Below are 15,584 nucleotides of genomic sequence, written 5' to 3'. Positions count from 1 at the left end.
TGATATCTTTAAATAGTGTTTCAAAAATTTGGAGACTGGGTCTTTCTAAGTCGCTTGAGGTCGCATCAGCTGAGTGGAAAAATATATGTATAGATGCAATATCGTTCTTTCTTTTTAAAGGTCCTGGGGAATAAACCCAATGGGGCTTGACCTGGACCTCTGAGCTACATCCCACCCTTTTCCTTTTATTTTAAGAGAGGGTCTCTCTGACCTTGGGCTCCTCCAGCCTCAGCCTCCCTGAGAAGCTGCGCTTTGTTTTTGTGTTGAGGTTAAACCCAGGGCCTTGCCAAGCTCCGCCGAAAGCAGCGCCAGGTGTCATCTCTGTACCACAGGCAAAGCCAAGGCTTCCCACCTGGATTAGGTCCCAGCACAGCCCGGAAGCTCCTCCTGAAAAGGGCTGGGGCCAAGAATCCGTCACTCTACCCAATTTCAGCCAGTGATTGGATGATGTTAGCTGTCAGTCACGATGCAGAGGCGGGCCTGGAGGCCAGCCATCCGGGAAGCTGGAGCAACTGTCCAATCAGTGCGCAGAGGAAGGGGAAGGGCGGGCTTCCGCAACATTGCGGGCTTTCTTCCTCACCCACCGGGCTACTGCTTCTCTGGCAGAGTTTCTGTTCCAGTGACCCATTGACTCTGCCGCTGCCTGTGTCCCGGGGGATTTCGGGGGCCGGGAAGTTCCTCCAGAGAACGCCGGGTCACCACGGAAGCCAAAAATGGTGAGTTTGTGACCAGGGCTGAAGGTGCGGCGTTGGGGCCTGGCGCGGGGGTGAGCTGCGGAGGGCGGGGGATTCCACGCTGGCAGGTGGCCCTGGGCCCTGTCCCCTGGTTCCCTGGGGGTTTGGAAGCGCGGTTCAGGGCCCTGGTGTCCCCTTTGCTCCCTACTGGAGGCCCGACCCACTCTTCCCAACGTGGAGGAAGCAGGGCCACAAATGCACCTTCCTCCTCCCAGGGGAGCTCCTCCGGAGGCTGCTGTAGGTCCCCCAAATTGCAGGCGCCTCCTGCCTTCTAAACCCACCTTCCCTCCACCTCACAGCTCGGCCAGACGTTGGTTCTTCCCACGTGGTCCAAATGGACACCCTCCGCTAATTGTCACTTTTCTAGTGAAATATTGGAAAAAATCTTCCTCCCTCCCTTTTTTCCTCCCTCTCTCCTTCCCTCCTTTGCTCCCTCCCTCCCTCAGCCATAACTTGTGATCCTCCTGCTTCAGCCTCCCACGTATCTGGAATGACAGGCCTGTGCCACTGTCCTTGGCAAGAACAACACTTTTGAAAGCATTTGTTTTCTCTTTGTGAATGTTATACTTGAGGGGAAAGAATAATCACTTAACATTTCCTTGTGTTTGGTCAAAATAACTGCTTTAAAGGGAATTAAGAAGTTGTTTATAGATCCCAGGGATATGGAATCCTGGGCTGCACCAATAGAGGATAACTGCTCCCTTTTCTGATAGTCCATGATGTAGAGTCACCCCAGTCGTGTAGTCCCGTAAGCACACAGGGAAATGATGATGTAGGGACAAAGGAGGCAAGGCACTGAAGATAGCTGGAAACAGTTTTATCTGGCTGCAGCCAGTCTCAGAGGGCACTGCTTTTGCTGTAATCAATCAATTCATCCCCTGAACCCCGAGTTCAGGTGGTTTCAGAATCTTATACCCAGCATGTAAGGGGAGGGACTCAGAAGTTCACATTGTAATACTGAGACCCGCAAATAACTCTCAGACCACACAGTCTCATTCCAGTTAAGCCTTTATTGCTGGCCAGTGACAGACACTCTGCTCTCGAAAGAATGAGGTTGTCAGGGTGGGGCCCCTGCCTTAACTTGGCTCCATATTTAAGCACAAAAACCACAAAAGGGACGTTTGGAGGTTCAGGCAATGCCAGCAGGCTGGAAAGTTGTGGTCAGTTAGTCTCTGGTTGGCACATAGATCATTCTGTGTTCTTAGGGGATTTTCATGAACAAAAGAATGCAAACTGCCCCAGTCATGACCTTTTTGAGTGTCATGGCTGAGTTCACAAAATGGAGTCACCATAGTCAAGTTGTCACATCACACACATAAAAGCAGCTTTTTCTTTCACTGTTCTAGCCACGTTAACCCTTCAAGGACTGCACCTGAGAAGGGGAGAGCTTCTTCTCCCCTTTCTTTCCTCCCTCACCAGCTGTTTCCATGGTGCCCAGTTGGTGACTTCTCTGTGAATCCCAGCTCAAGGCCAGAGGCCTTGTTTGCACATTTCTACAAACTACTATACTGGATACAAGTGTGTAAAAAACTAGTAAGGGGAGTTTGAGTCCAGCACTTGGAGTGCTAATTTCTCCCATACTAGCCACCCGGTAAAATAGGGCAACATGAAAATAGGAAGTTTATCTACACTGAACTTTTTTGTGGACACTCTCTTGTTGACAGTCCTAAAATTAGCCATGGTGAAGATTTCTGGAGAAACCCAGTTAAAATTTTCTGTGAAGGAAGGGGATGCCACTACAATAATGTCTGATTCATTTACTGTCCTTCATCCCCAGCTCTTTTCAATATGATTTTCAGAAAGGATCTGGCTACGTTGCCCAGCCTGGCCTGAAAGTTGTGATCCTTCTGCCTCAGCTTCCCAAGCTGTTGGGATTAAAGGCATTGACAACCCCAGCTACAAAACATACTTCATTTTAACCCAAATATTAATGACCATACTAAGGAACATGGATTCAAGTTACCCTGAATGATGTATGTGTCCCTCTTTTCTTTCCTTCTTTTCTTTTTTCCTTTCCTTTCCTTTCCTTTCCTTTCCTTTCCTTTCCCTTTCTTTCCTTCCTTCCTTCCTTCCTTCTTTTTTTTAATATACCAGAGATTGAACGCAGGGACAATTAAACACTGAGCCACATCCCCAGCCCTTTTTTTTTTTTAGTTCTCAGCAGACACAACATCTTTGTTTGTATGTGGTTCTGAGGATCGAACCTGGGCCACACGCATGCCAGGCGGGCACGCTACCGCTTGAACCACATTCCCAGCCCATATCCCCAGTACTTTTTACATTGTATTTTCAGATGTGATCTCACCAAGTGTCTTATGGTCTCACTACGTTACTGAGGCTGCCTTTGAATTTAGCAATCCTCCTATCTTAGCCTCTCAAGCTGCTTGGATTACAGTTGTGCGCCACTGTGTCTGGTCTACATGAACTTTTATAAAAGAAACTTGTGTATCACTACATTAACCAATTGCATTGGTAGGAACATCAGATTAATGGGGTACAGAAAAAAAATAAAGAAAATTTTTTCTGTATGTCTGTTATTGCATTCTGAGCTTTGGTAGATTTTGGAGACTAGGCATCTGGTAAGGTTAGTGGTATATTCTGAGAAGTTTTGAGAATTGTGTTCTGATACAGAAATTAAGATAATTGGCTATGAAAGGACTTAAGATAGCCCAAGATAATTTTTTCTCCATACAGAACCCTGCCTTTGCACCATCATGGTGGTCTGGTTGGCCAAAGTCAAGTACTCTGAAGGTTCTTTGATGTAGATGCAACTGTATAGAGAACTTGAGTTCACAGCTGTAAAAATCTTGTGCTTCTCCCTTTATCTTCCTTAGGTGTAGACACCATGTCAGATTTCTTGGGCAGAGGTTCCCTTTGGATGCCTCACAGGGTCCCATGTCCTCAGCCACTGTCCTCTCCTGGAGCTGCCACAAGGTGCCCACAGCTGCCCTGGTCCCTTCAAGGTGAACAGAACTTCAGGCCCTGGGTCAGCTCCTCCTAGAGGACAGCCTGAGGTGTGGGGTGCAGCCTCTCAGGGAAGCTGCTGGGGGCTCTGGGCTGAGGAATCTCCTGGAACAACCCTCATCTAGACAGCTACTTCCTTGGGAACTTGTTTTCCCCAAGCTCTTCCCCATTCCTTTGAGACAGGTGGCCAGTCAGCCTGTGGATGCTGGTGCTGAGGGACCAGGTCACCAGTGATTCCTGCCCTTTCAGTCTCACAGTGTGAAGGAGCGAAACCTGTCCCAGAGCATAAGGACCACCCACCCCAGTGCAGAGCTGTGCAAACCTGAAAAGCCTCTTAGAGTGGAGTTATGGTCCAGGTCTCTTGGAGGGTGATCCTGGAGGCTTTCAGGGAGCAAGACCAGGAGGGAGCATGTCCCAGCTGTCAGGAACCTTCCCTGCCCCTTGAGCCTGACACATGTGTGCTCCCTCAGCACCAAAGCTTTCTGTGTATCACTTTGAAATGATGTGCTCACTTATCTGAGGCCCAGGTTTATTTATTCAGAGCCACATGGGATGGACTAATATTAAAGAGGCAAGAAAGAAGTGGATTTTTAAAAGTCTGGTTGCATTTCCATTGTTAATAATCCCAACTTACAGCCAGGTACAGTGGTGCACACCTTTGATCGTTTCTTCTCCAGAGGGTCAGACAGGAGTGTTGCAAATTGGAGGACAGCCTTAGGAACTTATCCAGGCCTTATGCAATCTGGTGAGACTGTGTCTCAAAATAAAGTATAAAAATGACTGGGGATGTGGATCTGTAGTAAAATGTCCCTGGTTTTCATCTTGGGGCTATCAAAAAAGAAAGAAAGAAAAGAAAAAGAAAACACCTAATTACCTAATTTACCTTTTGCTACCCCTGAGTATGTATAGAAAGTTTGTAAGATTCAGTCTTGTCTTTTCAGTGATTTCAAATTGAAATCCAACCCTAGATTCCAAAATGCCACGTAAGGTACAGAGAAACTCTGTTTTGCATTATTGCTGCAGAATTTGTGTCCAATACTATAAAAATAGTGGTGGATAAATTTATGAATGTGACTTCATGAAAACTAGTAACTGTCCTTCACAAGGTGATGAATTTGACAAAGGATGACATTTTTTTCACTGTTGTTATCTGGACTTGGCAGGTTCATGTTAACTGTGTGGTTTTTTGGTATCAAGAATGGAACCCAGAGTTGCTTATCCACCAGCCCCTTTTAGATTCTTTGTTTTGGTACAGAGTCTTGCTACATCACCTAGTGCCTCAGACTCGTGAACCGCTGGGTTATAGGTATGCACCATCACTCCCTCGTCATTGTAAAATTGAAGGACAATTTTGGCAATACCTGAAATACCCAATTATGATCATTTAATTGCTGAAATAGTAAATGACACTCTTTTTCTGGAAAGGAGCAATACGTCTGTCTAAATAAGGGTGCTGATCCCCTCAAGAGCACTCCCCCTATGTCACCTGATTCCTGTTCCCTCCTAAGTGCCTCCTCCTAGGGCCACCCCTTTGGGAGCTGGCCTTTTTTTTATCTTATGAAATTTGGGATCAGCATAAATGCCCTCTCTATTCTCTCTGTCCTGTACAACATTTTGGCTGGTCTTAGATACAGTCTATTATTTTCAATTTTTTGAAAACTATTTTTTGTTGTTGCTGTAGTCTGACAAAATGCCTATTTATTTATTTTTATGTGGTGCTGAGGATCTGAAAGGTTAAGAATGTAAAGGTTTTGTTTTCTTGGTTGAAGTTCTGTTTTCCTGAAACCTGAAATTTATGTGGGTGTCAAAACAATTCCTGGAAAAACCGTTAAATGTATGTTGAGAAATGTCTCCTGACCATCTGGTTGCTCTGTACAAACAACCCCTCCCGCATTCCCTGACCTACGCATAAACTCCCCAGTTCAAACAATGTATATAACCTCTGCTTAAGTTGTTCTTGGGGCTCTCAGCTCCTCTCAAGTGAGCTCTGAGCCCCAGCATGCTGGACCCCCAATATACCCTCTGCTGTTGCATGAGACAGTCTCTTAGTGGTCTCTTCCTCTGACGCTCACCCGACCTTAACAGATCAAACCTAGGGCCTCTCATGTGCTAGGTAAGCACTCTACTGCTGATCCAAAATCCCAACCCTACTGTTGTTTTTTTTTTTAATGAGAGAGAGAGAGAAAGAGAGAGAGAATGTTTTTTAATATTTCAGTTTTCGGTGGACACAACATCTTTGTTTGTACGTGGTTCTGAGGATTGAACCCAGGCCGCACACATGCCAGGCAAGCGGACTACCACTTGAGCCACATCCCCAGTCCCCAACAATACTATTTTTATTTTTAGATGTAGTTTTTCTTATGTTTACCTCCAAAATACAGTAAACCATGCCCTAAATTTCACAGAATTTATAGAAATGCTCAGTGTTTTTTTAGAGAGTGTAGATTATGGAAACATTCAATCTCCCCTGTGAGAAAGTGTGTTGTCTTTCCATTGATTTTGTTGTATTTTATGCCTCTAATTGTGTACCTTTTGTATTATAATCATTTTTATCTCTCATTACATGTATTTTAGTTTTTTTTTTTTTTTTTTTTTTTTTTTTGTGTGTGTGTGTGTGTGAGGTCTGCTGGAGATTGATCTGAGGGCCACAGACATGCTTGGCAAGTTTTCTACTACCGAGCTACTCTCCAGCCCAAGAGAATTAGTATTGTAGACTGTTTTTTTTATTTATTTGCTTACTTATTGAGTGCTGGGGATTGATGCCATGGACTTGCTCATGCTTAGTTATCCTCCAGAAATGAATTTCAATTGGTGAGCAGCATTCTGGCCATGGGCAGCTGTTTTACTTGGTAATAAACCTACAGTCACTTCCACTAAGCACATCTTCAGCCTTGTATTTATTATTTTTTTTTATATTTTGTATAGATATAGATGGACAGAATACCTTTTTTTTTTTTTTTTAATTTTCTGTGGTGCTGAGGATCATACCCCTTTCCTCACACATGCTAGCAAGTGCTCTGCCACTCAACTCCAATCCTGGTACCCTCTTTTAATTTTTAATGAAGACCAGTCTCACTAAATTTCTGAGTGTCTTGCTAAGTTGCTTAGACTGGCCTCCAACTTTCCATTTCCCTGCCTTGACCTCCCTATTGGCTGAAGTTACAGGTGCACACCACCACACCAGCAGTTGGAATGACTTGTCAGACCCTGCTGACAATCTGTAGTTCCTGATCAGGCGGTAACAGCAGAGATGCTGAAAGACACACACACACACACACATACACACACACACACATACACACACACACACACACACACATACACACACACACACACACATACACACATACACACACACAGTAGGAATGAGCACCTCTTTATTTTTTCCCTTCTTCTTTTATATAGCAAAAAAGAAACACATCCTCTTGGCAGTTTAATCTTTTCCAGCATGGATAAACATTCTCAGCATAACTTTATTACTGGTCACAGTGCTCTATACTTCTTATTATACTACTTGTAGTTAGTTATTTCCTGGCAAGCGCAAAAATCTATATATTTTAAACTTGGCAGAACATTCTTTTATCTTCTTACGATGGCAACAAGGACACAGTTCAAAGAGTTCATAGTTTCTCACAGTACCCCTTTGTTTTGCTAAGCACAGCAAAACTTAACACTTTGTGTATGTGACCACACAATGACTTTTGAAGGCTTATCATTCAATTTCTTTCAAGATGGTAATAGTATTGAAAATCAGTTTCCTTGCTTTTGTCCATAGTTTTGAAATTTGTTACTCTGACTCTTCCTCTTTGCTTTATTTTTGCATTATTATGAAAATGGTATTTAGCATATAAAATTGTTTCTCATGTATATGTTTGTAAAACTTCATGGCTTGGTAGTTTATTCACTTCTTTATGATATAAACTTTATTTTTTTTCAGAGCAATTTTTGACTTACATAGTATATTAGTCAGTGTTCTCTAGAGGAACAGCATCAAGAGGAAGTATGATTATGAAAGGGGACTTTTAGATTGGCCTACTTGACCCAAAGCTGGATGTCCACAGTGGCCATCTGCAGCTGGAGAGTTTTAGGAGTACTGGCTGCTGAGTCCAAGAGGCTGAAGCCGCAGAACAAGAGGGATCAATGATGCTTCCCTGGTCCAGACCTAAGGTTCTGGATACTCCCTGGAGAATCACTGGCAGAGTCCACTTAGGGAGACTGAAGGAGGCAGAGTCTGATATCCTCAGGCCACTGCAGCAGCCATCAAGAACCCATTGAGAAGAAAGGAGCTTGCTCTGCTGCTGCTTCCTTCTTCTTCCAACTTTTGTTCACCCAAGACACCGTCCTATTGGATGGTGCTGCCTAGCTTGAGGAGGTTCTCCAGTGTGGTTCACTGTTCCACATGCCAATCATTTGTAGACACACTGTTCCACATGCCAATCATTTATAGACACACCCATAAGGTCATTAATCATTGGCATCTTTTAATCCAATCAAGGTGACAATTAAATGTGACATTACTCATAGTATCGAATACCCCTTCTCTCCAGCTGATAGTCTCCACTGTTTTCAACATATTGCATTGGTGTAGGGTGTTTGTTGGTTACTAAACCATTGTTGAACATTTGATAAGGAGAATGGATGAAGCAACATGTTATGATAAGCCAAAGTTCATTCTTTACCTTAGTGTTCCTCCTCTGTGTGATGTGATTGTGTGTGTTACGTAGTTTACAAGATAATATCATACAGAAGAGTTTCACTGCTCTGGGAATTTTGTGTTCCCCCTGTTCATCACTCCTCCTCATTGCTCCCTCCCTCTCTGCTCCCTGAGTCCCTGGTACCCATCAGTTCTGCTAGTGCATCTATAATGTTGTCTTTTCCAGAATGTTTTTGACTTGGAATCTTACTGCACTCTGCCATTTCAAACTGGCTTCTCTCTCTTACCAGTCTGCCTTTAAGGGTGCTGTATCATTCCAGGCTGCAGAGCTCATTTTCTGGGTGATGTTCTTTGGTGTGGGTAAACTGCAGCTTGTCCATTCAGTATTGCAAGGTGTATCTTCCTTGCATGTAGCTTTGGGCACTTCTGGATATGACTGCTGTAGTCACTGCAGTGAGGGTTCCTGTGTCCATAATTTCCCCATCATTTGCATAGACACCTGGAGTGTACAGTTTTTTACATTTATGATTGTACATTCTCTCTCTCTCTCTCTCAAAAAAATACTTTTCTTTATCTATTTAATTTGGATAATATGGTAACTTATGCCTCAGAAAGAATTAGGAGGTGTTAACTCAGCTTCTATGTTCTGGAAAAAAAGTAGAAAATTGGTGGCAGTTCTTCAGTGTCTCATGGAAGCCTGTTTGAGATGTCAGAGCCTTGTCTTGCTTTTGGGTAGTAATTAGTTATTGAGTCTGTTTTTGTCAGTAGCCATGGGCTCATCTGTTTTGTGTATTTCCCCTTGTGTGTAAGTTATAGGAAATTGTCTCTCTCAAATAAATGGTCCAGTTTTTGCAAGTTGTCGAATTTGTACCAAGCATGTTTATGATAATCTTGAAGTCCCAATGCATTGTTGATGATGATACTTTTAAATGTGTTACTAGGTTTTCAGTCGTCTTTGCTTTTTTCTTTAATGTTATTGTATATTTTATACTTTTTTTCTTTTTATGTGTCAGTGAGGTTTGAACCCACTTTCTCCCAAGCAGTAGACAAGCACTCTTCCACTGAGCCATAACCCCAGTCCCTGTCTTCTGTATTCTTAGCCTTATGTCAGTGTATCAGTGATGCTGATGTTCATGAAGAACTTGATATTGTAGACTGCGGATTTCCTGGTTGTGGTTTCATCAACACCTTCTGTTACCTTCCTGTGGTTAATTTAGGTTTACCTTGCCCTTCTTTCTCTGTTTTTCTTTTTTTTTTTTTTTTTTTTTTTTTTTTTTTTTTTTTTAGAAAGAATTTTTTAATATTTATTTTTTAGCTTTCAGTGGACACAACATCTTTGTTTGTATGTGGTGCTGAGGATCGAACCCGGGCCGCACGCATGCCAGGCGAGCGCACTACCGCTTGAGCCACATCCCCAGCCCCTCTGTTTTTCTGAAGTGACAGTTTCAATGATTGCTTTTAGCTCTTCTTTTCTGAAATGTGCATTGGATGACTTAGAAAGCAATACAGGACCACCTCTGGTGTTCTCCAAGAATTTCCTGTGATGGACTTTTACATTTTTTCCTTCAAAATGGTCACCTTTTCTCTTGAGTCCCCTCTTTGTCCTGTGTCTGTTTAGAGTCTTGTGTTTAACGTCCCCTTCCCTGGAGGCTTTTCAGCTGCTCCTGATCTATTTTCTGCTCTCTCTCTCATGTTCTTTGAGCACACATGGGATTTCACTGGTGGTGCACTTGTAGGGGTGTGGGTTATGTCCTGTGGAGTGTTGCTGTGACCCTGAGACCTCAGTGTGCTTCCCATTTACTTCAAGGCCCATGAAGCCCTCCTGCCTGCATCATTGTCCTGACAGAGTTGGGCTGATGTCTCTGAGTGTAATTGTGGATTCTTCCTTGTTTTGGGCGGTTCTGTATGTTTTCAGTCCTTGAGTATGGTTCTGTGTCACTTGCAGGGACATTTTCTTTTTGCCAGTTCCATCACTGTGCAGACATCATAACATGCTTACAGGGCTGGGGATGTGGCTCAAGCGGTAGCGTGCTTGCCTGGCATGCGTGCGGCCCGGGTTCGAGCCTCAGCACCACATACCAACAAAGATGTTGTATCTGCCGAGAACTAAAAAATAAATATTAAAAAAATTCTCTCTCTCTCTCTCTCTCTCTCTCTCTCTCTCTCCCTCTCTCCTCTAAAAAAAAAAAAGTTAAAAAAAAAATAGCATGCTTACAGATGTGAATGGTGGCCTTTTTTACACCCTGATTGTGTAGGATAGTTTAGGATTCTGGGCTACAAACTTGTTACTTTACCACACTCTGGAAGAGCTTTTGCTTTATGTTTGTTTGCACCACCTTTGCTACAGGCACCATGAATCTCTTTCACAACAGACAACCATTGCATATGTGGCCCAACTTTGATGAAAATGTCCTTGAGCGGAGCATTGGTATGTGTCTCATGACTGTACATTATGGTAGTGAACAGGCTGCTGTTAAAACAGTTTGACAATCATTGGACATTTATTTTCACTATGAGACTTAGAAATGTAGTGCCTGCTGTTTATTAAGAAGATTTTTTGAGAGATATAAAACTTTGTAAGATTCTTATTTGGATAAGGTGACATTTTTGGGTCATTGAGTTATTTCTAAGACACCTGCCATCTTTGCACTTACCCCATTTTGCTTTGACAGTAACCACAGGAAATTATCAAATTGTTGTGTTCATTAATAAATAAGTTAATCAAATAGAGAACTTATGTTTGTTTTTGTCACTTAATAGTAAGCTAGTTGACTTAATTTGTTCTGGAGTAAAGCACCTGCAAAGTTCTAATTGTTCTCTGTATAATCACACAGGATGAACTCAATCTCCAGGTACCACATTGTGACAACCTGTGTGAAAGGTTGTCTAAATGTTGTCTATGAAGGAATCTCCTTATTGACCCTTTTACCAGAGGGTGTGGGTGTGGGCTGGTTCTAGGCATTTCTTTAAGTATGGAATGATAGACTTTCAGAGGAAACAAGACATTAGTAAATACCATGTTGTTTATATTAACCTTCTAGGTACAGGGAGCCAGTGTAGTTTGCAGAATCTCTCTCAAATGCTTAGTTTCATGATTCCTGCAATTTCCTACTCATCACCTTTCTTTTCTAAAGATAAGTACTATCCGATTGCTTATATTAGCTCTGTACCACACCGGATGTTTCTAGGACATGTAATAGAGGTGTAACAAATAAAGAAGTTAGGAGTGATCTGGGAGCCCTTCTCACTTCCTGTGAACTCACCAAAGGAAGGGTATAAAGCACTAAAAAAGGATGTTAGCCTTCTGAGTAGCCAATTTCTAGTGTTGGAATGGGTGTAAAAAATTGAGTACAGTAAAGATTTGTTGGATTAAATCATGGAATTCATCAAGAGGCCAGGGAATCATGTGAACATCATGCATGTTGAGTATAGATTTCTCATGCTGTCAATCTCTCCTGACCTCCACTCTACATTTGTGGGATATTTCAGATCTCAGTGACCTTGGAGGATGTGGCAGTGAACTTCACCCAGGAGGAGTGGGCTTTGCTGGATCCTTCCCAGAAGAACCTTTACAGAGATGTGATGCTGGAAGTCCTCAGAAACCTTGCTTCTATAGGTAATAATGATGTTTTTAAAATTAATCAAATAGAGAACTCATGTTTATTTTGGTCATTTATGTAGAAGGTGAAAAGGGAATAAGTTGGTGAACTATTGCAGCATAAATGGCACCTGTGATTTGGCAAAACATTTCTAGCTCCTAAATATTCATAAAGATTGTTCTGTTCTCTCATTTTAGGAGACAAGTGGGAAGATAAGACCACTGAATATCAGATTGAAAACTCTGGGAGCAATGTAAGGTAACTGTACTCACAAGAGGAATTCGTGAGGGAATCTGAGAACTGTCATATAATTTTTAAAGCAAACCAACTGAAAAAGTATGCATAATATGAAATGTATTAATTCTTCTAATATTTTTTACCAAAAATATATACTTAGCTGTAACAGATATTCAGTCTTTTCAAAGTATTTGACATGCAAAAAGTACTATAAAATTGCATATGTGAATATCACTATTTGGATAATAGCCACAGAGAAGCTGTGTTGCAAAGGATTGTTTTCTTTCAATCTCTTTATTTTCAGGCAAGTTGAACAAGTGAGAAAACCTAGCCTTTACCTGATGTTGGTAGTAATGTAAGGATCTATAAATACATACAAAATTGTGAATGAATTAAGCATTGATTATGTGTTGGTCACTTCTACAAAGAAGTCATGGTAAACTTTAAAGGCACAGAATAGTGTGGGGAAACCTTCAAATCAATTCCACCTCTTAACTGAACAAAGAAAAATTTTAGTAGGGTAAATCCATGTGACTTCATTATGTGTGCAAAAGACTTCATATGACCTTCATTCCTTCAGGCAGATCACATCTCACTCTGGACACCAACACTACAAGCATGAGGAATGTGAAGAGAAGCTATGTGAATTGAAACAATATAGGAAATCTCTGGTTTCTCTCAAAAGTGTTCACACACAAATGTTAATACAAAGGGTAGATGGATCTTATGAAAGTACAGTATGTGGAAAAGTCATCAATTGTTTCAATGAAATTGAAAGACATGAAGAAACTCATAATGGGGGGCAACCCAATGAATGGCAACCATGTGGTGAAGCCTCTTCTTATCCCACCAGTGTTCAAAGACATATGATAACACACAGTGGAGGTAAACATTTTCAATGGGACACATGTGGGAAAGCCATTCATTTCTCCTCTTTATTTAGAAGACATGAAAGAACTCATTCTGGAGAGAAACTCTATGAATGTCAACAAGGTGTTCGGACCTGTATATCACACACAAGTCTTCAAAGGCACAGGATCACACACACAGGGGATGCACATTTCAAATGTAAGATATGTGGGAAAAACTTTGATTATCCCAGTTTACTTCAAAGACATCAGAGAATGCATACTAGGGAGAAGCCCTATGCATGTAAGCAGTGTGGCAAAGCCTTTTCTATATCCAGTAACCTTCGCAGACATGGAAGAACACATACTAGAGAGAAGCCCTATGAATGTAAGCAGTGTGGAAAAGCCTTCACTACTGCCTCTTTAGTTAAGATACATGAACGAACTCATACTGGAGAGAAGCCCTATGCATGTAAGCAGTGTGGCAAAGCCTTTTCTAGATCCAGTCACCTTCACACACATGAAAAAACTCATACTGGAGAGAAGCCTTATGATTGTAAGCAGTGTGGAAAAGCCTTTGCTACATCTGGTTCCCTTCAGATTCATGGAAGAATGCACACTGGAGAGAAGCCCTATGAATGTAAGCAGTGTGGGAAAGCCTTTTCTACATCTAGTTCCCTTAAGATTCATGGAAGAATGCATACTGGAGAGAAGCCCTATGAATGTAAGCAGTGTGGAAAAGCCTTCACTCAGTTCTCTGGCCTTTACTCACATGAAAAAATTCATACTGGAGAGAAGCCCTATGAATGTAAGCAGTGTGGCAAAGCCTTTTCTACATCAACTCACCTTCACTCACATGAAAAAACTCATACTGGAGAGAAGCCCTATGATTGTAAGCAGTGTGGGAAAGCCTTTTCTACATCTGGTTCCCTTCAGATTCATGGAAGAATGCACACTGGAGAGAAGCCCTATGATTGTAAGCAGTGTGGCAAAGCCTTTTCTAAATCCAGTCACCTTGACTCACATGAAAAAACTCATACTGGAGAGAAGCCCTATGATTGTAAGCAGTGTGGGAAAGCCTTTTCTACATCTAGTTCCCTTCAGATTCATGGAAGAATGCACACTGGAGAGAAGCCCTATGAATGTAAGCAGTGTGGCAAAGCCTTTGCTACATGTGGTTCCCTTAAGATTCATGGAAGAATGCATACTGGAGAGAAGCCGTATGAATGTAAGCAGTGTGGCAAAGCCTTCACTAGTGCCTCTTTCCTTCACATACATGAACGAACTCATACTGGAGAGAAGCCCTATGAGTGTAAGCAGTGTGGGAAAGCCTTTTCTACATATGGTTCCCTTCAGATTCATGGAAGAATGCACACTGGAGAGAAGCCCTATGAATGTAAGCAGTGTGGCAAAGCCTTTGCTACAGGCGGTACCCTTCAGATTCATGGAAGAATGCACACTGGAGAGAAGCCCTATGAGTGTAAGCAGTGTGGCAAAGCATTCACTCAGTCCTCTCACCTTCACAAACATGAAATAATACATACTAGAGAGAAGCTCTATGAATGTAAGCAGTGTGGCAAAGCCTTTGCTACATCCCCTATGCTTCGCAAACATGAAAGAATCCATACCAGAGAAAAGCGCTATGAATAACAACAATGTGGAAAAGCTTTTGCCACATCCTGTCTGCTTCACACACGTGAAAGAACAGATACTGCAGAGAAATCGTATGCATGAAAACAATTGGTAAACTTTTCTGTTATTACTGTTTCACTCATATACATGTAGGAAGTTACTGGAGAAAAATCCTTTGAATGTAAAACCTGGTAAATCAATATTTCATGTCATCCTCAAAGACAAGAAAGGGCTCACACTGCTGAAAATGTGTGTGTGTGTGTGAGAGAGAGAGAGAGACTGGGGATTATGTCTGATTGTGCTCTACACTGAGCTACATTCTAGTTACTTTTATTTTGAGATGGGGACTTGCTGAGTTTCTTAGGGTCTTCCTTAGGTGCTGAGGCTAGCCTTCAGAATTATCCTCTCAAGTCTCAGTAATTAAAGGCAAACACCACCACATTCAACTGAATAACTCTTTAAATGTAAAAGATATCACAAATCATTCCATTTCCCCTGTTGTCTTCAAAGCCATTTTAATCATATTGAAAAAAAAAAAGTCTGTGGGGGATTTTCTACATCCTGTCAGCTTCCCATCCAGCCCTGTTTTCATTTTCATATATGAAAACCCTCACGGAGAGAAGCCCTGTGAGTGTGAGAATGTGGGAAATCTTCTAGTTTTCTCAGTATTTTACTAAGGAGTTGGAATAAAAAGTATAAATCCTATGCAAGTAAGAAATAAAAAGGGTTCAGCTGTTCTAGTTTTGTTCAGTTGTATGAAAGGACACATACTGTAGAAAATACTGAGGATAAGCCATGTGGGGCAGTATTCAGCTTTCAGAGTTGTCCTCAAAGATGTAGCGACTTCATATCTGGGAAGATCCTTTTACTCTCTTTAAAAATTGTAGTAAGACTTTCAAGTTTCCAGGTCCCTTTG

At 42.0% G+C, this 15,584-nt stretch overlaps 1 protein-coding gene across 1 annotated transcript; it reads left to right on the top strand.

The window, feature by feature from the left end:
* Nucleotides 1-569: 569 nt before the first annotated feature.
* Nucleotides 570-15,094, top strand: LOC144250810 (uncharacterized). Its single transcript, XM_077793976.1, has 4 exons — nt 570-716; nt 11,842-11,968; nt 12,149-12,209; nt 12,769-15,094. Exons 1-4 carry the CDS (start codon nt 714-716, stop codon nt 14,684-14,686), a joined length of 2,109 nt encoding a protein of 702 aa, XP_077650102.1. The 5' UTR covers nt 570-713; the 3' UTR covers nt 14,687-15,094.
* The last annotated feature ends 490 nt before the right edge of the window (nt 15,095-15,584 follow it).

This window comes from Urocitellus parryii, chromosome X, assembly GCF_045843805.1.
Source record: "Urocitellus parryii isolate mUroPar1 chromosome X, mUroPar1.hap1, whole genome shotgun sequence".
Lineage (NCBI taxonomy): Eukaryota > Metazoa > Chordata > Mammalia > Rodentia > Sciuridae > Urocitellus > Urocitellus parryii.
The sequence above is the reverse complement of the archived record's forward strand: the minus strand, read 5'-3'. Positions and strand labels throughout refer to the sequence as shown.